The sequence below is a fragment of the Staurois parvus genome, unplaced genomic scaffold (genome assembly GCF_062004578.1).
Source record: "Staurois parvus isolate SC_StPar_1 unplaced genomic scaffold, SC_StPar_1.0 ptg000199l, whole genome shotgun sequence".
Taxonomy (NCBI): domain Eukaryota; kingdom Metazoa; phylum Chordata; class Amphibia; order Anura; family Ranidae; genus Staurois; species Staurois parvus.
The window spans coordinates 379329-401761 of NW_028317995.1; the positions used below are offsets into that span (position 1 = coordinate 379329).

The 22433-nt window shown below is 45.2% G+C and overlaps 1 protein-coding gene across 2 annotated transcripts in view; it reads left to right on the forward strand.

Moving 5' to 3' along the window:
* Positions 1-513: 513 nt before the first annotated feature.
* The window catches only part of CMTM5 (CKLF like MARVEL transmembrane domain containing 5), a 49346-nt gene continuing 27426 nt past the window's right edge, over positions 514-22433 (forward strand). Inside the window, exons 1-2 of one of the 2 annotated variants that reach the window (XM_089678161.1) lie at positions 514-1055; positions 21081-21233. In XM_089678161.1, the coding sequence (XP_089534287.1) occupies positions 960-1055; positions 21081-21233 (249 nt within the window). In that variant the 5' untranslated portion in view covers positions 514-959. Of the gene's footprint in view, positions 1056-4485; positions 4617-21080; positions 21234-22433 lie in introns of those variants that run through there. The other variant, XM_089678162.1, reaches the window with a different exon arrangement.

Below are 22433 nucleotides of genomic sequence, written 5' to 3' on the forward strand. Positions count from 1 at the left end.
CCTGTAAGACGCTGCAGGCATCATTCCATCAAGTCTGCAGTAAACCAAACACTTTGCTTGCTTTTGTGTTCTGAGCCATTTAAAACATATTTGAATAAAACATAATGGTGGGGCCGAATGACTCAGATATCCACTGGTATGAATCAGCCTGATTTGCTGCCATTCTCAAAACCAGTAGATCAATTATCTCATTTGTAATGCATACTATATAGTTGTTGTCTGTTGTTCCTGTTGCTTCCCTTTGGGTTTTTTTTTTTGGCATGTCACGTGCATTAGGTATGCCTAATTATGTGTGTTCATGTTTCTTAGAGTCAGATATTCTTTAGCACCACATTTTTTGTTTGCTTCTGTAGAATCATTTTGCTTTGCATTAGCTGTGAGAGTTTTGTATGTAACAATACAATTTCAATCAACTTATATTAGCTTTAATTCCACCAAATTCTTTAGTTTTGTGAGCGTCTCTCCTTCTCTTTTCCTCCCCTAGTCTCTCTCCCTCCCCCTCTTCCTGTAACACAAATCTGGATCAGTTGCATTTTCAGACACAGTTCATCCTCGTCACCCTGCTCACACATCAGGAGATTCTCTGGAAGAAACTCACTTTTCATAATCACCCTGCTTCCTCTACCTCAATCCTACTAATCTTTAACACCCCACAACAATTGAATTTACATTGAATAACTTCCTCTCTTTTTATAGTCCCCAACTAGCTGAAAACTTTCTCTGTTCTTTTGAGTGTGCAGAAATGTTTTATTGTGTTTTCTTCCTTTCTACTTAGGTCACCACAAACTAAACAAATATTCCAACAATTCCTCTACTAACAGAAAAATAATAAACTGTTCCATCCCGCATACGCTACCAGTAGATCACAATTCCTCTCCTTTTTCTTCCTAATCCCTGATTTACTTTTTCTCCCCATTATCTATTATCTGTCAATCTGTTGGCGTAGCCCCTGCCTGGGGATGAGTGGACGGGAGGGAGACGAGAGCTCCAATGGCTTTTCTTTGGATAAAGAATTCCTCCGTTCATTGAAAGGAAAGCTTTTGCTAGCAGAGCTGGTAAGTGAATTACATTTCAACTATCAGATCCAGAACTGAAATTAGACATGGACCAGTAGGGCCAGGCCAAGGGGTAGGCAAAAGAGGTGACTGCCTTGGGTGATTTAGTAGAAGGGGGGAGCAAAAAGGGCAGGACCTGCAACCTTTGCTGCTAAAGTTGTGAGTCGAGTTAGGTTAGGTTTAGTTTATTAGATAGCTACAGGTTCATGTTCATACAGTGTACCTTTTTTACTTGGAAAATATAAATGAATTAATGGATGTGAATTTATGTTATTGTGGTGTTCTCTACATTGCTGGCAAACGAGCCAATGTCTGCTGATTATGGGTGTCCATATGCAGGGGCGTATTTACCACAAGGCAAACAAGGCATTTGCCTAGGGCTACATTTTTCAGGGGGGCAGCACTGCACCCCAGAAAAAAGGACAAAAGAAGAGACACATGCGGCATGGGGATCAGGTGGGATCCGAGAGAGGCTGTGGGCTGCTTGATGGTGTATGCAGAGCCCGACTCTCGTTCCCAGGGATGTCCAGAGCTGACCGTATTTCTCTCTCTCTGCGGGGGGGTCTGATTTTTGTGTTGCCTAGGACAGCACAAAACCTAAATACACCACTGTCCATATGCTTACGGAAGCTACAACTAATGACTCTTTTTGGATTACTTGAATTGTCACTGTATGTTTGAACACCTTTCTTAGTTTGTTGTGTGTAATGTGCCACTCAAGCGGATGTATGTTTAAAATCAAAATTCAATAAAAAAGATCTGATATTAAAAAAACAGTTCACAACTCATGGGAGGGGGCATATTTTGGCCTTATTGCTTGTCCTGGTACTTCTGACCAAAAAAATGGGGTATTGTAAGTTTAATGGTTGGGCCATGGGCGGTCTGACAACTCATGGGGATCATGGGGCCCCTGTGTCTTTGCCCAAACTCAAAAAACCCTATGAAAAAGGTACCAGGGGCATCTCATGGGGCCCCCTACTGACCCTGGGCCCTCGGGCATTGCCCGAGTTTCCAAATGATCAGTCCGCCCCTGGGTGAGGCACCCTTACCATGGCAGAAAATGGACATAATTTATTTTGGGCCAGAATTGTACCCTAATGCTCCTCATGATACTAGCTCATGGGGCATACTTTGCCCTTCTCACTTTAGGTGCTAAAGCACATTGTCCTGGTACTGCTGACAAGAGTGGGGTGTTGTGAGCTTAATGGGTGGGCAGCTATAACATGTACGAAAAAAAAATAGGAAATGCTATGGACATAATTTATTTTGGGCAATAACTGCACCCTAATGCTCCTCATGATGCCAGCTTAAGGAGCATAATTTGGCCTTCTTGCTTTAGGTGCTAAAGCACCTTGTTCTGGTACTGCTGACAAATGTGGGGTATTGTACATTTATTGGGTGGACAACCCTTACCATGGAAGAAAAAAATAGTTACTGCTATGGATATAATTCATTTTGGGCAAGAATTGCACCCTAATGCTCCTCATGAGGCCAGTTCTGTAGGGAACTTAGTTATTATTTTCCTTAGGCTAGCCACCAACTGGTTGATGTCTCATCATCAGGTGATGAAGCAGGATGAGGTCATCCTCATTGTGATCATCACTGTACCAAACCCCTCAAAGGCTCACAGGCTGCCTATAGATAACAGACACATTATTGAAACCAAAGGGAATGACTTGATAAACAACTGAAATAATGCACTGAAGTGTCACACCCTTTCTTATTTTTAAAGGGATTTGCAATGGCTGTGCAGAAATGTTCCAGATTATTAGAAGAACTTTGCAAAAAAAAGTATTTTTATAACCTAAAGTGCCATTGCTGCATACTTGTTGAACTATACCTGGTAAATTGTCCAATTACCAAAATTAATAAAAGATGCTATTTACTATTGGGTTGTGTATGGCCATCTAAAATGTGTTTTTTTCAGCTTGTGCATAGTATGGCAAGTCCTGAACAGTTCTTTAATAGTAATAGAGATTTTTCATCATACAGGAAGATCTATGTGACCATTGTTTATAAGCTTTCATAATCTCAGCTGTTAAAAAAGCAATGTGAAGCAACTACTTTAAGTAAAACTTTATGTAAAACGATATACAGAAAGGACAGAATTTTAATTCCCATTGTACGTGTCACCAAATTAAAAATGGGATGTTCAGCCATCCCAGTGTCAGTGAATTAAGACACAATAGGTGTACTCATAAAAATAGCAATGGCTAAAATACAAAAATACTGTATGCATATTTTTTACCAACTAAGGCTACATTCTAACGACTGCATAGCAACAGCTAGGGAAGGCCCCCGGCATGAATATACTGATTCTTGCTGTCAGCCGCCCCTAGCTGCTGTTATGCAGCTATCTGATTTCTACTGATTCTTGCTGGCAGTTATAAACGCTGATACACACACTGTGTGTGACCAACAGCAGCTGTCAATGGAGGCTCAGATTCACATTCTGTACAAATCAGTGGCCGGCACTGCTGCTGGTCACATGTAACAATTTATCTGAGCGGTTACAAGCAAATAGAGCCTCTGACCAACCCTGGACACAGCCAATGTGTATCAAGGGGCAGCATATTTGCTGAGTTTTAGCCACATACAAATTGGCCGCAGCTAATGAGTCAGTTTGTATGCGGCAATAGAAGTGTTGCTGCGTCCAGAAGCAGTTTCCAGCCGCTCCTGAATGCAGAATGCTATCCACTGCTATTTGGACATCTGACTGTAGCCTTAAGCTCAAACATGGGCAGCCAATCCTTGATGGATTGTGCATATTGCTGAGGCTGGGCATAGATGAGACGATTAAGGGTCCATAGGGGCGGACTGACCATTTGGAAACTCGGGCACTGCCCGAGGGTCCAGGGTCAGTAGGGGACCCCATGAGATGCCCCTGGTACCTTTTTCATAGGCTTTTTTGAGTTTGGGCAAGGACACAGGGGCCCCATGATCCCCTATTGCCCGGGGGTCCCATGAGTTGTCAGTCCGCCACTGAGGGTCCATGCACATTAGGTGGCTGAAAAAATACCAGAACCTCTGGCAGAAAGGGAAGCATAAAAATGTTCATAGTGGCTCATATTGCACAAGAGTTTATGGGCATTTGCTCTTAAAAGTGTTTTTTTTCCACAATATTCCCCTCTGCTAATTTTTCACTATGATCAATGTGCACTTGGAAATGCTGCCTGAATGCTCCTAAATGCCGCATTTATGCGCTTCAAGCATATTTTTCTCTCCGAAAGCTTGTATAAAGAATGGGATTCTAATGGTTTTTATGTCTGAAAATGCTTCTCTGCAAATATGCCTGTGAACTCCCTAATGTGTATGTACAAATAGGCTAACATGGGGGAAGCTGGCCCCAGATCAAGACCCAGGAGGAGGACCTTGCTAGAGAAAGCCAAGATAAAGGCTGGTTTCTCGCAAGGTCTAGTGGCTCTCTTGGAGAGGACACACAGAAGCCTGGGAAAGAGAGAGTGAGATATCTGTGAACCAGCTAGGTTGCTGCCTACAGTGTTGCTGGGTTGGCTTATTGGTTCTGAAACTGTAAAGCTGGAAATGGAACTGATGAAAACTGTAAGTATTCCCCTGAGTATCTGGGATCCCTAACCCGCACCTCTTTGTGTGTCATAACCAATGAAACTTCTAAAAAGACAGCAAGTGATTGGTGACCAATGTTGTTTCAGCCCCCCATTATAACCATGGCCCTGGGGTGAAATGCTGGCCAACCCCTTTCTGTGGAGGTGCCACCATGCTTCTATGGTCAGGGGGGCACTACATTTAAATGATCAGTTCGCGTTCCTAAGGTTTTGTTATGTTTGAGACAGTCAGATAATCCCAACATAAGGCGTCTAGTTATAATTCTGAAGTTACTGCCTCACCAGTTACGGTAGGAACTATTGCTTATGTCACTTTAACTAGGTCATGGTACAAAGCTTCATGGGCATTCCTAGAAATTTTCTTTGTCAGGCTCCCTTTATTGTACACCTAAGTTGCTAGGTACACCAAATGCTAACATCCAAGGGAAAAAGGACAAAGGGCGCCCCCACCATGAGCTGTGAACTACCTCAGCAGCATAGGTTGTAGGTCTTTTTGCTCTCCCCTCCTGCTAAAGTATCCAAGGCAGCCGTTTCCCTTGTCTACCCCTCTGTCTAGCTCCGAGTACACCTTTACTGGTCCTTACTTTACTGCTGAATTCTCTACATCTGAGCTGCCAAGAAAGTTTTGCAGCTAATTTACAGCAACCTAAACTAGAGATAATCCATTATTTTTAGTGATGGAATGCTGGAGAAAGAACTCAAGGTGACAGTTTTTTTTATTTCAGTGTGGGTTTTTGCCATTTTTATTGTTGACAACCTACCCTTTTACAGTATTGTCATTTAATTTTGACAAAACAACTTTCCATTTTGAACATGTATCTACTCGAAAATAAGACAAAGTAAGGTGAAAAACGCTTGTTCACTTATTTTTATACATAGGCCTTTGATGTTTACAGAATTTGTAATTGTTTGGGGGAATCTTTTGTTGCTCAGTAAATCTGAATGATTAGAATTGGTAAGGTTAATTTTTAAGGTATCTGAAAGCATTACTAGTGCTTTAAAATCTGTGTAAGGGCTTGTGTTGTAGGGCTTTTTGCAGAAATCAGCATGCATTTAAGATCAGTTTGAGATGCTTTTGGGATCAGTATGTCTTGACTTTGTGCTGGTTCTCACTACCTATTAGTAGTATGTTTGCTCATATTCAGTACCTGTAGACAGTGGGTCAACAGTCACTCTGTCTGACCGTTTTTAGCCAGATCAGGCAATGCTCTAATGCATTCAGAGACACTTGGTCTATTGGGCCATAGACACTGCTGGTTGGTCCCTCCTATGCTGGGTGCAGGGAAATATTAGGGCAGAAAACCTATTCCCCCTTTGGAAAGTACCAGCCTCTTCCTCAGACTTCCCCTTTCTATTGACATAAACCTTTATTGGCCAAGTCAAGTGTACAAGTCTTTGGTGCTCTGTTCAGATAGTCTACCCTCAGGGAGGTTGGGTCAGTGGATATCCAACCACTGAATGAAGACTATGGGTGATATAAGGGGTTTGTCTTTTGACCTGTCTGTCCTTGACTGTTGTTGACTCAGTATTAAATAGATTTTGAGTGTTCCTTTCAGTTGCTGATTTTAGGGTTCTTTAAAGTGGAGTGAGGAACATAAGACTGTGAAAATGACTTATTTAGATGTACACTGCACTTGCCAAAACATTAAAGTTTCAGTGGACACTAGCAGTGCATAAAAGCTGGATGGGTGAAACACCATGACTCTTGTGTTATTAAGCACAGTCAGGACCATGGGTACTTGGGTGCTCTTGTAAAAATAAATAAACTGCACACCTACCCAATGAGTAGACTGAACAGTGACATTGCTGCTGTACATATTCACCTTGCAGGTGAATGTCTGACATTGAGAAATACTGCAGTTCCTAGCCTCTCACTGTAATACCAAAGGTCTCTCAAACGTCTCTCTCATGGACAAAACTGTATACATTTATAGTATGAGCTATTTAACAGCCGTGTATATACAGTATTTCTGGAAATGCAAAACCATCGCCTAAATTATTGATTGCTAACATACATGAAATTAAGTGGTGGAAAAAATCGACTGATTAATTCAGGTGTAATTCTTGTTGTATTTTGTAGGGAAAGAGCACACCCCTGTTACACACCCGTTGACACAGACCACAAAGAATAAACGCTCAAAAGTAATTGGTTAAAATAAAAAGTAATTTGTTTTCTACATTACTATTTCTTTATACTGTTTTTTTAAATAGTGCAACTAAGTACAATTTTTAATAATAAATAAAACATTCAATGATTTAGAGGTTTGACAAAAGGTTAATGTATTATAATTATTTTGGTAGTTTAATAGTATGTATTTTACTCTATATACCAGGGCAAAAATGATAACAATTGAGCATTTCACTCTATATATCAGGGCAAAAAGAATAACAATTGAGCAAGAAAGAGGAACATAGTGGTTTAAACAAGGGACAGTCCCTCAAATGAGTAACAGTTGGGAGCTGTGCAGAAACAAAATGTGTGTTTTTTTTCTGTGCTAAATTTTTCAGTGCTAAAACTCCTCTTTGCTATCTCATGGTGTGTCTATATAATTAGGACTTATACACAAAATAGGTCACCTAATGGGGATTTTCCACAATGGCCTAGAACTTGCAGACAGAAAAGTTTGAGCCAAATGGCTCAAGACTCATTAGCACTTGGCAAAGTGATTTTGTTATGAAACACTGGATGGCTCAAATTGTGTCTACTTTTTTGCTAAATCAGCTAAAAATTTCAGCTGTGGGTTTCCCTGCAAGCACTTCCTGTATCAACAAATTTAAAAATCGACTGAATCAGATGGTAAATTATTGGCCAAACAGTGACTGCATCATATCAGATTCAGTGACAAATATGATGGAGATAACATGGATGGGGAATCAACTGATTTTTTTCCCCCTCCCTCTCTTGCAAGCTAAACGGCTGAAATGTGAGCCATCTATACCTGACAACTCAAGATAAATGCAGACTACAGTGTTTAATCCTGACACTACTCTCACCTCCTACCTGTGTACTGCAGCAAAGCCTGGAAAGCCTCTACTGCTGCTGCTCTCCCAGTTTGATTTTTGCTGGTGGGCCTTTACAGAAGGATGATAACAGAAAAAATGTGAGTAAATGTCACCTTTGTTTACTCAGTCAGAGTCTATAGTGTCTTGTCTGTGGGTACCTTAAAGTGGCACAACCGATATCCTTTTTCTCCAAAAATAATCCATACACATCCTCTGCTTAAAGTGTTTCTTACCTTAAAATTTAAATTGTAATAATTTATCTCTTCAATCTTAAAATTGTATTTTTTTAATAAAATGATGTCCATTTTTTGGAATTTGGCATCTAATACTTGGTTGATCCTGTCAATTCCCCTTCTTCCTGGTTGTTCCACAATAAGCACAGAAGCCCATCTGTGCTAGTGTGATCAATTCACGTGCCTTCTACGCCTATTCAGAGGTACAGCATGTCAATATCTTTCATAATCTGGAGCCCTGTCCTCTGCCCATTATTCCTCTCATGATTCCTTAAGCTGGCCATAGATGGTTCAGCAGGGACCAGCTGAGATTTGAACCATGTATGGGCAGGCTGACTGTAACCAAGTTGATTGATCGATCAACTTGGGTACAAGCAGCCTGTTGGCTTTTACATGTGATTATTGCTAGTGGCTATTATAGCTGCTGATAGTAATCACTGTGTTCTGTGGGCACGGCTCCCCCCCCACTGGGAGAACACAATGTCTCTGTGGAAGGGACTGAGCGATTTTCTTTCCTGCAACCCATGGTTGCAGAAAAGAAAATTGCTCTGTTTATGGCTGGCTTTATATGCACTAATCCTTGTTGACATACTTCAATCACAGATAGTCATGCGCAGCAGCTGCTCCATGATGCACTGCAGAAGGAGCCCATTACATGACTTGAATCAAAATGAGGAACAAAAGGTATCTAAAGATTGTAAGCTCCAAGGAGCAGGGCCCTCCTAGCCCTCTTGTATTGAACTGTATTGTTGCTGTATTGTCTCTCGTTATATTGTAAAGCACTGAGCAAACTGTTGGCGCTATATAAATCCTGTATAATAATAATAATAAAGGGAGTTTTTCATATTTTCTAACTGGATAAAGGATATACAGTACTCTGACAAATCTGACTATGTATATTTGGGACAGTGGCTTCACAACTACTTTAATGGCCCTATAATCTATTTTTAATTAAAGGATACATTCACCTTTTGGAACATGTTACACATTCCACCCATTTTTAGGATGGAACATGTAGCATGTTCCAGCAGCTGAAGCTTCCCCTCCCCCTCAACTCCCTTTGACAAGTGGGGGTTCCTATCCCCACATGTGCTGTCACAATTTTAAATGCCCACACAGCTGCAGCATTCATTCACAGTATCCTGTGAAGGAATGCCTACAAGTACCATCAGCCTTTGAGGCTGACAGCTTTTAATTCTCAATGTACTGCAAGGGCACTGGTGAGTGCTCTCGTAGGCCATTGAGCTCCCTGGACTGCATAAACTGCCTGCCCGTATTGGGAAATTGATGGAAGCAACATTTCTCAAAAAAAGCACATGTTTATCATCCCCTCTTCTTTTACCAACACTCTGTAAACATCTAGGAACCGAGGAGACCAGTTGCTGGAGTTTTTGTAGAGGAATGTTGTCCCAATCTGGTCTGATATAGGACTCTCTCTGAGCCAGGACATATAATCAAGGCAGGAAATGTACATATTTACAGAAAATTATATAGTTTTTGAGAATAAGGAGAAAGGGAGAGTTTTCAATAAGGAAGAGACTGTTTTGGGCTTCAACAAAATGGCAGCCTCCAGCAAGAAGAAACAGGAACAATGCTGTGAGCAATTTACGGCACATGGTGATTTTGGTAGCATAATTATTAACACATAATGTATGTTCTTTTGGTAAAGAACATTAATTGTTATCAAACGTTTATGAGTAAAGATCCACTTTAAATATACAATACTGCTGAAAACGTTTCATTAAGTGTTCTTGCATGGCAAGACCACTTACTGTTATCTCACATATATATTCTTATTATTATAGCCAAATTTACCACCGTAACTCCTCCCACAGTTTTTACACTACTGTAGCACTGCCCCTTGGGACAAGCTGGAATATATTATGGGTCCTGCACTCAATAGATCCAACCCTAAGCAAACCCAATCCCTCTGGCACAACTGGTAATGAATAGCAAATACCCCGCCAAGAAATTTGCTGACACAGGGTTAAATAAAACAAGAACAATTTTATGGAGAATGAAATGCAGTGTAGAGGGGTGGGGTTCCCCTTTCAACTTCAAAACTACTTTTCTTCTTTTATGCAATGCAGTAAATTTGGTCTGCCACTAGAGGGCTTCACAGCCAAGAGTCTCCGGATGGCAGAGTTGCACTTTAAGCAGAATACAACTGATATCAAACAAATAAACTTACTTATGCTCTATCAATGAAATGTATTACCCACACTGGTGTATGATTCTGCTTCTGAGGGGCGTTAGCCAAAAATCACCTCAGAGTCAGAACAGAATGCAATAAAGAGGTACCTCTAATAAAGCTACTAAGCCAGATTCCCCTACTCTAGTCCTTGTAACGGTGGAGCTCTAGTTGGTGCACGTTTAGTCCTTACAATGAAGTAAATAGCAGCTGAAGGCTTCTTTGGAGTTTCAGCTGGTGTGGGTTACATCAGATTTCACTAGGTTTCTGTGCTGAGAGGGTCCAACCTCAGTGTCTAAACGCAACACAAAGCACCCCAAGACCAGGGGCAGTCGCAGGATGCAATCTCCCAGTATGTGTCAGTCCGCGGGGCAGACAGTCTCAATTACACTGGTGGTGAGGGGCAAAGCAGGCAGAGGGATTTGTGGCTTGCACAGGGCCCCGGATGGGTGAGATCCCAGCAGTGGTGTGCGGATGTCCCAGTCTATATGCAAAGTGTAAATGGTGTGTCTTACTTTCTCCAGTGGGACAGCTCACCAGACTCTGAACACACAGCAGGGTCCCTCTATCCACGCTGGGTGCTGTAGTGCCTCCTCCTCTGCTTGGACGGGCTCCACATGTCCCTGTCTTTTCTCCAGCCTCGTGTCTCTCTGTTCTCCCCTTCACTTCCTGCTTCCCTCCCTCTCCCAGCGTTCTTTGCTGTGTAGTGGATGAGTCATGAACTTGGCAGAATGCCCAGGTTTTACAAATAGGGGAGAGAGAGAAAGGACTGACTGCTGAACATGTCATTCCTTCTGAATCCTCTTGTACAAGGAGCCTGCTACACACTCCCCCCACCAGAGAAGCTTTGGTCCTCCAAAGACAGCAGTAAAAGCAACCTGTTACATGCTTTTTATATACATGTGGAGAAAAAGCAAAGTTAGTACACACAGGAAATTAAATTATTCACACTTGCATAAGAATCTGGCAGAGGAACCTCCCACCATGTAGCAGAGTGAGGGTTGTCCTGCCCATAGGCCACACTAATGGGAATGGCCCAACCAGATGTGCCAGGGGGTGAGTTGGGGCTGTTCTCTACCGAAACTGCTGTAGGAGAACCAGGCGTCACGAGATTCCTTTGAGAAGCATGTACTACTTCCTCAGAGTTTTCACCCAACACATCATATGTCAGTCTCTTTGGGGGTTGAATAACTCTACGCTCTCTTTGTTCTCTGGGCTCTAGCAATGGTTCTGGCGTTGCTTCCGATGTTGGTTCTGACACTACTGACTCATCAACCCTCGCTTCTTGCTCGACGCTCTCTGTCTCTCCCAGTTCAGCTTCCTCCACATCTTCTCCCTCATCAACAATGGACCACCAGTCTTCAGATTCTTGCAAATCTTCTGCAGGTTGGGCCTGAGGCACAAATTCAGGAGCCTCTGGCCTAAGAGGAACTACGTCAGTCACTCCAGTGGAAGAAGGAATGGTGTTCGGAAATGTCGGATGGCCACAGCAAATCTGTCCCTACCTCCTCACTCTCACTGTCCTCTTCATCTGCAGGAGGTGGTGTGGGTTGAGACCTGGTCACAGGTCTAGTCCTCTGAGAAGTTGAGGGGGTAGACTGTAGATCAGATTGTGATGGTAGACGGACTGCATATGACAAAGGCAAAAGGTGGTTGCGGTGCCAGGTTTTGAGTGGACCAACACCCTTTTCCAGTCGAATCTGGTAAACTGGCAATCCAGGCAATTGTTTGCAGATGACATAGGGCTCTGATCGCCACCTATCCGCCAACTTGTGTTTTCCAGGGATACCCAGATTTCTCAGTAAGACTCTGTCTCCAGATTGTAAGTCCTGTACTCGCACTCTGAGATCAAAGTACTCTTTGTTTCTCTGTCCCCTGGCGTCTGAGGTGGCTTGAGCCTTCTCATAAGCAATCTTCAGGCTTTTCCTTAGGCGGTCCACATAGCCTCTATGGGCAGCTGCAGAGGTATGGTCTACAGAGGTTCCAAAAGCCAAGTCTACTGGCAGTCGGGCTTCCCGGCCGAACATCAGCCAGTAAGGAGAGTATCCTGTAGCGTCATTGGCAGTGCTATTGTAGGCATGTACGATGGCTGCTACATGCTTACTCCAGTGTTGCTTTTGCACTGAAGTCAAAGTCCCGAGCATATTCAGGAGGGTACGATTGAATCTCTCTGGCTGAGGATCTCCCTGAGGATGGTATGGAGTAGTCCTCGACTTTTGGATGCCTAGTAGACTCAAGAGTCTCTTGATGAGATTGCTCTCGAAATCTCTCCTTTGGTCTGAGTGGATACGTTGTGGTAGTCCGTAATGCACAAAGAACCTTTCTACTAAAATCTTTGACACAGTTGATGCTAACTGATCTCTAGCAGGAAAAGCCTGGGCATACCTAGTAAAATGGTCAGTCACTACCAGGATATTTCCCTGTCCACTCTGATCCGACTCCAGGCACAGGAAGTCAATGCACACCAACTCCATGGGTCCCTGACTTTGGAGGTGGCCCATTGGGGCAGCTCATTGAGGCAGAGTCTTCCTCTGAATACATCGGATGCAGGAGTGACAGTAACTTTCAACTTCTGTCCGCATGCAGGGCCAATAGAAGCGGTCTCTTACCAAACAAAAGGTTCTTTCTGGTCCCAGATGGCCATGGTCATCATGGAGAGTGGCCAGCACCGTTTCTGTGTTTTGCGGGCAAAAATAGCTGCCATTTCTCTTCAGGATCATCAGAGGGGCCCCTTCGGTAGACCACTCCGTGGCATAATTGTAGCCGATCCCACTCACGATGTAGCCGCCGGGCCTCCCTTGACGATGTAAGAAGCAAATCAGGGCTTTTGCTTTCTAAAGCCTTCAATACTAGGCCGCAGAGGGGGTCTTCCAACTGATCTCTTCGCAGATCCTTCCTGGAAAGCTTGGGCAGGCCTTCACCCCCAACCTGGGTGACATTGCAATAACACCTGGGAACGCCAGACGCCGAAATCCCAATGTCTTCTGCCCTGGACCCACCTCTTGTTCGGTGTTCTACTCCTTGGCATAAGGCTCGTACCCCTTCAGAGGGCACCTGAGTCCACTCTTCTGGGGAATCCTTGGAACAGTGAGGTCTTCGGGATAAGGCATCTGCATCCCTATTACCAATCCCTGGCCGATAACTGAGGCTGAAAGTGAACTCCGATAAGGCAGCTAACCACCTGTGGCCAGTAGCATCCAGCTTAGCTGTAGTGAGAATGTATGTGAGGGGGTTATTATCTGTTTTTATCACGAATTCTGCTCCATATAGGTAATCTCGAAGTTTGTCCACTACTGCCCACTTCAAGGCCAAGAATTCAAGCTTGTGGGTGGGGTAGTTCTTCTCAGCGGACGCCAAACCCCGGCTCACATAGGCGACAGGTCGCAAGCATCCATTCTGTTCTTGATAGAGGACTCCCCCTAACCCATCTCTACTTGCATCCACATGCAATTCGTACGGCTTGGCTGGGTCTGCATAGGCCAGGATTGGGGCGGTGGTTAGACTCTTTTTCAGCCGTTCAAAGGCCTCTTCACACTGGGTTGTCCATTGTCCTTGAATAGATTCCCTAGGCCTCCTGGGTCCCACTGCTGGCTTTGCAGGTCTAGAAAGATCTGCATCATCATTGTCTTCTTTGTTTCTGAGCAGTTCATTGAGTGGGCGGGCTATCCGAGCGAAGCCCTGGACGAATCTGCGATAATATGAGCAAAACCCCAGGAAAGATCTGAGCTCTGTGACATTTGTGGGCCTCGGCCATGAGGTGACAGCTTCCAGCTTCTTGGGGTCAGTGGCCACTCCATCGGCCGATAAGATATGACCCAGGTAATTGACCGAGGGTTGGTAAAACTGGCACTTCTCCAAAGACAACTTCAGTCCCTCATCATGAAGTCTCTTGAGCACCTTCTCCAATCTCTCCTCATGTTCCTCCAGGGTCTTCCCGAACACAATGATGTCGTCCAAGTATACCAGAACTTCAATTAAATTCATGTCACCCACCGTCTTCTCCATCAGCCTTTGAAAGGTGGCTGGAGAGTTGCACAAACCTTGAGGCATCCGGTCAAATTCAAAGAACCCTATTGGGGTTATGAACGCGGTCTTTTCTCGGTCTTCCGGGTGCATGGGGATCTGATAATACCCATTCTTCAGGTCCAGCACACTGAACCACTTTGCCCCTGATAGTCTTTGCAAAGCATCCTCTATCCTGGGGGTGGTATACTGATCAGGAACAGTTCTTCGGTTTAGCGTCCGGTAGTCAATGCACAATCTTAAAGATCCGTTCTTCTTCCGGACCACCACTATCGGAGAGGCGTATGGGCTTCGGGACTCTCTGATGATGCCTGTCCTCTTCAACTCTGCCAGTTGCTCACGCTGGTCCTCCAAATCTCCCAGTGGAACTCGTCGAACCCTTTCCCTGAATGGGGCGTCTTCTCGAAGCCGGATCCGATGATGGGCACTCTCTGCACACCCCACATCGAACTCAGTTCTGGAGAATGTAGCCCGCCACCTTAGGAGTTGATTCTTCGCTCTCTCTCTCCATTCCGGGGAAAGGGGGGTGTTCCTTGGGTAAAACGCATCGACAGGGATTTCTTTCTCTCTTCCGTCCCCTAGCTCAGTGGGCAAGATTGGGGTTGCAGGATCCACATGTCCTAACAGCACCCGAGCTGGGATTTTCACTGGGGCAGCAGTTGGATTATGAACACTGACCGAAACCTTTCCGTGGCTCCTCAGTAGCGCTTTTGTTGACACTACCTCCGGGAGGATCTCCACTCCTGTGTTCTCTTCACAGCCACCAGCCTCAAGGACAATGAAGGGGCCTGGCTGCTTCCAGGTCAATTTGACTGATGCCTGTAAACACGCCACCTCTCCGAGTTGTAGCACCTTCTCATGTTGATCCAGGCGCCATATCTTCCCTATTCTTTCTGCTGGGGCTCTCCTCTCTTGTACCAGGCGCTGATATGCTTGCCTCAGCATGGGATGTACAGAAGTGGGTTGATCATTGGGCTCTTCGACCAATGGCGCCAGCAGCCTTCTGACAAGATTGGTGTTGGTCCCTATGATTAGGGGACTCCCATTGGCCCCAGGCGGCCGGGGACAGATGACGGCTAAGGCTTCGAAAGTCTCAGCCTTCCCTGTCATGGAAGGATCAAAAGTTAGTCTGACTGATAGGTAACCATCATAGGGAAACTTCTGGGTTCCTATGCCCCATATTTCCAGATCTTCCAGCTTCTGCAAGGGCAAATGCTTCAGATGCTTGTCATAGAAGTCTCGGTACAGAAGGGTTACTTGGGCTCCGGTGTCCAGAAGAGCCCTGGTATAAATCCCTTCTACCTGAATCGGGACGACAGGGGATGGTCCCACTAAATTCTCAGGGAGTGGTGAACAGGTAGCCGTCTTCTTCTGTTCTGCAGTTCTTATCCTTACTCCCCTCCTGGGGGAGTTTTGGCTCGGCCTAAGCCGTGGTTGACTCCCAGGTTTGAGGTGTGCACTGACTCCCTGAGGTGAAGTGGCATTTTCCCTAGGCTGTTTGTAAGGCATGGTGGGGTCCTTCTGGATAGGACCAGATTTTCTCCTCGCCCCCCTTTTACTTGGTTGAGTGGAGCTAGCTGCGGTGGTGGGGTCCCTGGGTTGCTCCTTCACCAGGGCCCTCTGAAGTTTTCCGCTGGTTTTTTTGGCACTTAGCTTCAGGCTTCCTGGGGCTCGGACAGACTCTCCAGACATGTCCGGTCCCTCCACAATTAAAGCAGGTCATTTGAATGGTGGGACTAGTTGCTTGCGTTGGGGCAACTCCTGACAGGTTTTCAGAAACTGCTCTCGTCTCTCTCGCTAAACCCGACGGTCCTGCCATTAGTAAGGTCACCATCTCCATTAGTTGGGACACCTGCGTCTTAAGGAGTTCAACTTCAGGGGTGTCACCTCCCACATTGACTACCCGGACCCCTACAACAGAGTCTGACTGTCTCTCTTTGTCATCCAACATGGCTTCCTCCTCTCTCACAGTCCGGATCAAGTCTGGATAGTTCAGGAGGCCACCATCTCGCTGAGTTTGTAATAGAATGGCAATGGGGTCTAGGGGCCTGGCTCCCCGTAGGACTTGTTGCGCCCGAACCTCATCTACTCTTTCAGGGCCTATTCCCCTTTTTAGCAGAATTTGGTATATTATCTTGTCTAGACGTCCCATGTAACTGGAGAGTTTCTCCCCTTCATTTTGGTAGGTATGCTCTAGCTGATAGATGAGGTCTGAAGCCTTTTCAGTACGCCCAAATACATCTTGTAAAACATCTAGATAGCCCTGAGCAGTGCAATCCTGTTTGTTAAGTTTTAGGTTGCGAATGGCCTCCAATGCAGGGCCCCTTAGGCTCTCCGTAATCCTCTGTTTCTTGTGGGCCTCAGGAATGTCCCATTCACTTAGTGCTTGCATGGCTTGGTCTAGCCACTCTTCAAAGCCATCCTCCCCGGTAGGTATTGGTTGCCTACCCGAGAAGAATCGGAGCTTCCGATACATCCCTGTGTATGGAGAGGGGTCTTTGCGGCATTTTAACATGAAGTCCCCCAATGCAGTGAGGAATTCCGGGCCTATGGTGGCTAGAGGTGTCTGGGACAGGGGTTCTTCCCTCTCAGGTTTTGCACAACTAGGCCCGGGGGTGTTCAACTGAAGTAACTGGAGCCTTGTCCCATCCTCTATTTGGATATTGGCTCCTTGGAAACTGTCAGGGATCCCCTTCTTCCACTCTAGCAGGGCATATGCCAGGGTGGTGTCTGAGGCGGGTATCACATCTATCACCCACGTTTTCTTTCCCTCTGTGGGTAGTGCATTCACTATCTTGGTAATCTGTTCTTCGGTCCCCATTTCTCTGGGGAACTCGACCACTACACTCCGTTCTGGGCAAGCATTTTCCCTGCTGCACCACTTGGTCGCGGCTGCGACGTCCATCTTAGGAGTTGGTATAGGGCACTGCTTGAGTGGTTGTTGGGTAATTGAGCAGCAAGAATTCCGGACGAGCCCCCACGTGTAGCACTGCCCCCTGGGACAAGCTGGAATATATTATGGGTCCTGCGCTCAATAGATCCAACCCTAAGCAAACCCAATCCCTCTGGCACAACTGGTAATGAATAGCAAATACCCCGCCAAGAAATTTGCTGACACAGGGTTAAATGAAACAAGAACAATTTTATGGAGAATGAAATGCAGTGTAGAGGGGTGGGGTTCCCCTTTCTACTTCAAAACTTACCGTATTTGCCGGGGTATAAGACGACTTTTCAACCCGTGAAAATCTTTTCAAAAGTCGGGGGTCGTCTTATACGCCGGTATACGGCGAGCCGGTGTCAGGGCAGCACTTTTTTGAGGGGCGGCGCCGCCCCCCCTCCTCCTCCAACGGACACTAAGTACAGGGGTGGGCAGAGGGGCTGCTGTACCTTACCTGGCTCCGGTCCCACGACGATCCGGTCCAGGAAGCGCGGCTGCTCCTTCTTTCAGTTCGGCCGCTCGATGGTCCCGCCGCCCGCTCGGCTCCGCCTCCTCACCGGTGATTGGGCGCCAGCACTGGAAAGGCACACAGGCGACCAATCACCGGCGAGGAGGCGGAGCCGAACCGCCCCACGAAAATCAAGCAGCCGAACTGAAAGAAGGAGCAGCCGCTCCTCTCCCCCACTGACACTAACGATGGGGCACTATTCCTCCTCCACACTGACACCAACGATGAGGTACTGTTCCTCCCCCACTGACACCAACGATGGGGCACTATTCCTCCTCCCCACTGACACCAATGATGGGGCACTATTCCTCCTCCCCACTGATACCAATGATGGGGCACTTTTCTCCCCACTGATACCAATGATGGAGCACTATTCCTCCCCCACTGACACCAATGATGGGGCACTATTCCTCCTCCCCACTGACACCAACGATGGGGCACTATTCCTCCCCCACTGACACCAATGATGGGGCACTATTCCTCCTCCCCACTGACACCAATGATGGGGCACTATTCCTCCTCCCCACTGACACCAACGATGGGGCACTATTTCTCCCCCACTGACACCAATGATGGGGCACTATTCCTCCCCCACTGACACCAATGATGGGGCACTTTTCTCCCCACTGATAACAATGATGGGGCACTATTCCTCCCCCACTGACACCAATGATGGGGCACTATTCCTCCCCCACTGACACCAACGATGGGGCAATATTCCTCCTCCCCACTGACACCAACGATGGGGCACTATTCCTCCTCCCCACTGACACCAATGATGGGGCACTATTCCTCCTCCCCACTGACACCAATGATGGGGCGTGTTGGAAGAGGGGTAGTCTTATACGGCGAGTATAGCTCAAACTCTATATTTTAACAGGAAAAGTAGGGGGTCGTCTTATACGCCCAGTCGTCTTATACTCCGGCAAATACGGTACTTTTCTTCTTTTATGCAATGCAGTAAATTTGGTCTGCCACTAGAGGGCTTCCAGCCAAAAATCTCCTGATGGCAGAGTCGCACTTTAAGCAGAATACAACTGATATCAAACAAATAAACTTACTTATACTCTATCAATGAAATGTATTACCCAAACTGGTGTATGATTCTGCTTCTGAGGGGCGTTAGCCAAAAATCACCTCAGAGTCAGAACAGAATGCAATAAAGAGGTACCTCTAATAAAGCTACTAAGCCAGATTCCCCCACTTCAGTCCTTGTAACGGTGGAGCTCTAGTTGGTGCACGTTTAGTCCTTACAATTAAATAAATAGCAGCTGAAGGCTTCTTTGGAGTTTCAGCTGGTGTGGGTTACATCAGATTTCACTAGGTTTCTGGGCTGAGAGGATCCAACCTCAGTGTCTAGAAGCAACACAAAGCACCCCAAGACCAGGGGCAGTCGCAGGATGCAATCTCCCAGTATGTGTCAGTCCCCGGGGCAGACAGTCTCAATTACACTGGTAGTGAGGGGCAAAGCAGGCAGAGGGATATGTGGCTTGCACAGGGCCCCGGATGGGTGAGATCCCAGCAGTGGTGTGCGGATGTCCCAGTCTATATGCAAAGTGTAAATGGTGTGTCTTATTTTCTCCAGGGGGACAGCTCACCAGACTCTGAACACACAGCAGGGTCCCTCTATCCACGCTGGGTGCTGTAGTGCCTCCTCCTCTGCTTGGACGGGCTCCACGTGTCCCTGTCTTTTCTCCAGCCTCGTGTCTCTCCCCTCTCCCCTTCACTTCCTGATTCCTCCCCTTCCCAGCGTTCTTTGCTGTGTAGTGGATGAGTCATGAACTTGGCAGAATGCCCAGGTTTTACAAACAGGAGAGAGAGAGAAAGGACTGACTGCTGAACATGTGATTCCTTCTGAATCCTCTTGTACAAGGAGCCTGCTACACTACATAGACAGTAATATACCGAAACGTGCGGATTGTTCCCGATTGGTGTGCTATTACTTTGTGGAATGTTGCGCCGAATGGTTCACGAAATATCTGCGTTTTTGTGGTGAAATTGGTCCCATAGGAATGAATGGTGGAATGTTCAAAACTAGAGTGGGAGCTGACAAAAGCTAGAGTGTGAGCTGAAAAATCAGGACATGATTTCTAAACTGCCATCACTCCCTCATTTTCAAGCCCACCTACACAAATCTTATATCAAAACGTTCAGCTATCCCTGCTACCACTAAAAATGTTCACGGCTAAGCCATAGTCCTGATAGTGTTCACAATATGACCATTTGTTTTCAACTCATGCCGCCCATTGACATTCATTGAAACTCCACTCTAGCCACCTCAAATTTGAAGAGTAATTTCTAAACTGCGACTGTGCCTTCATTTTTAATATTTCAGAGACATACTATGCATCAAAATGTAGGACTGGGTCTTGTGATTCTCACAATATAATTCGGTGTAGGATTTATAATTTTTAAACTACAACCATGTGAAGATGGCTAGTGGAGGCAAGAACACCACACAATTTCCCCAGAAATTGTAGCTTTTCTAGTTTTATCTACAGTATTTGAAAACCTGCCAGAAGTCTTGTGAGCTGATAACTTTCTGTACTTTCTTCCTCTGCTTACTGTTATCCAGTACATTGTTTTTAGTTTGCTCTGAGAACCATAGAACCAGTCCCCTCTATATTATGAACAATAGAAGAAGGTTGGAATTTTGTGGTCCTGTCCTGTTTCTGTTGTCTTGACATAGAAGGTTGCATAAGAATTGTAATCTTAGGACTGGACATGTGTTCAGTTGCAGAATCACTGTGTAAAAGAAAAGGAATAAAAACATTTTTAAAAAAGGAACTGTAATGCAGCCACTACATGTAAGTACTGGTTAGTTGCAATGTTACATTTTTGTTTTTTGCTTTAAGTAGTAGTCTGTGAAAGCGTATACTTCGCAAAAGGAAAAAACAAAACAAAACAAAAAAAATACAGATTTATACTCCATAGCTGACAATTCACCTAGGAAATGTTTGGGACACCCTGTTTTGAAGGTCCTCTTATTGGTCTCCTTGCAAATCTTCTTATTCTCATTTAGAATGACACCTAATGCACAAGTACAGTAGGTGGCAATGAACCTGCACTGCAGCACACCGTGGCATCTGTATTAAAAAAAGGTTCATATCCATTTTTTGATTGAATGCTCTGTTCTTCCAGCCCATTCTAAATGAATGGGCAGCCTTAATGCAATACACTTTAATGTTCAAAATAGCACACGATAACATGTATGCAGTAGTGTAATGTTTTGATCTGCACTTCTGGCCATGTGATGTGTAGGATAGGAGGACTTAGTAGGGGGCTTAATTGGGTGCAAATTATTATTGTGATTGTTTATATATAATTAAACTACACCCCTTATGCAAATTTTCCACACTTTATTTGCACTATGCACACCATTACTGTATCAGCCTGGTAAACTTCTCCCTTGGTTGACATCCCTGACATGCTCATAGTAAATCCATCATCTATGAAAACCAAAAATGTCGTTTATTCATAATAGTGGGGCTTTGTAAGTCTTCACATATATAACTAACGTACGGTGTATGTCTCTCTCTTCACAGGTTCTCTGCTTTGTGATATTTATCTGTTTTGCTGCATCCATATCCTCCTATTTGGCGGCACCACTGATTGAACTCATCATCACCCTCATTTTCCTTATCCTCTACTCAAGTCATTACAATGAGCGCCTCACCGCCCTCAACTGGCCCTGCACGGTGAGTTACAAGAAAAAATGTCATAGATGTTATCTGAATACTTCTTCTCATGTGTTGTACAGTAAGAGGTTAATTAACTAGAGAAGAATAGAATATCCACTTTGCTAAATTAATGTTAACAGCTTAGTGGAAGAGGTAAACGGTGTTCATGTTACCAGGGGCGGACTGACAACCCATGGGGCCCCCGGGCAATAGAGGATCATGGGGCCCCTGTGTCCTTTCCCAAACTCAAAAAAGCCTATGAAAAAGGTACCAGGGGCATCTCATGGGGCTCCCTACTGACCCTGGGCCCTCGGGCAGTGCCCGAATTTCCAAATGGTCAGTCCGCCCCTGCATGTTACCTAATTGTGTCCAAGCAAACATTCAGTATTTTATCTTGCATATGTAGAACTTACCCTCACAGGAGTCACTGGATATGATGGATCCTCTGTTCTGCCACTCTATAAGCTGATTGGTCCCTATTGACACACCTGTGTAACTTAAACTAATGTATTATGGCGAGGCAGTTGAACGATGCATGAATTAACACCAAGCAGTTGAACAGGTTTAACCTCCTTAGCGGTAATCCCGAGTGTAGCTCGGGGTAAAATTTCTATACCAAGAGCGGTAACCCCGAGCTACACTCGGGCTTACCATGCAGCGTTCTCTGGGGGTCCCTGCAGCACTTACCTTGTCCTCCGCTCCCGCGATGTGTCCCCTGCAGTGTCCCCGGCCATCTCCTCCGGCCGATGCCGGCATCCGGCTTCCGTGTTCCGTCACTGTGACGTCGGGACGTACGGGCGCGGGAAATTTTTGCTGTCATTGCTGTTTCAATGCATTTCACATATATTTTGTCCCTACTGCTTTGTCCTGTGCCCTGCCTGCATTTTGAATGTTCTTTCTGCCTGGAAACTTAGAAAAGTCCATGGCGTCCAAAATGCGTCCCTTTACGTCAAAAGCGGTTTTAGAACAGCGATAGTAAATCAGAACCACTTGCAGAATTGAGTGATAATGATTCGTGGGGAAATTCGTCATCAGACACTGAAAATGATTTTGCGACTTTGCTCAGCGATGTGCGAATTTGCCTATTTCAAATTTCAGTGTTTTTGGTTTGATTATATTATGGAATTAAATTTATTATTATTATATTATTATTTTTTATTATTTTTTATGATTATTTGTTAAATTATAATTTATGATTTCGTGTTTCAAATTTTATCC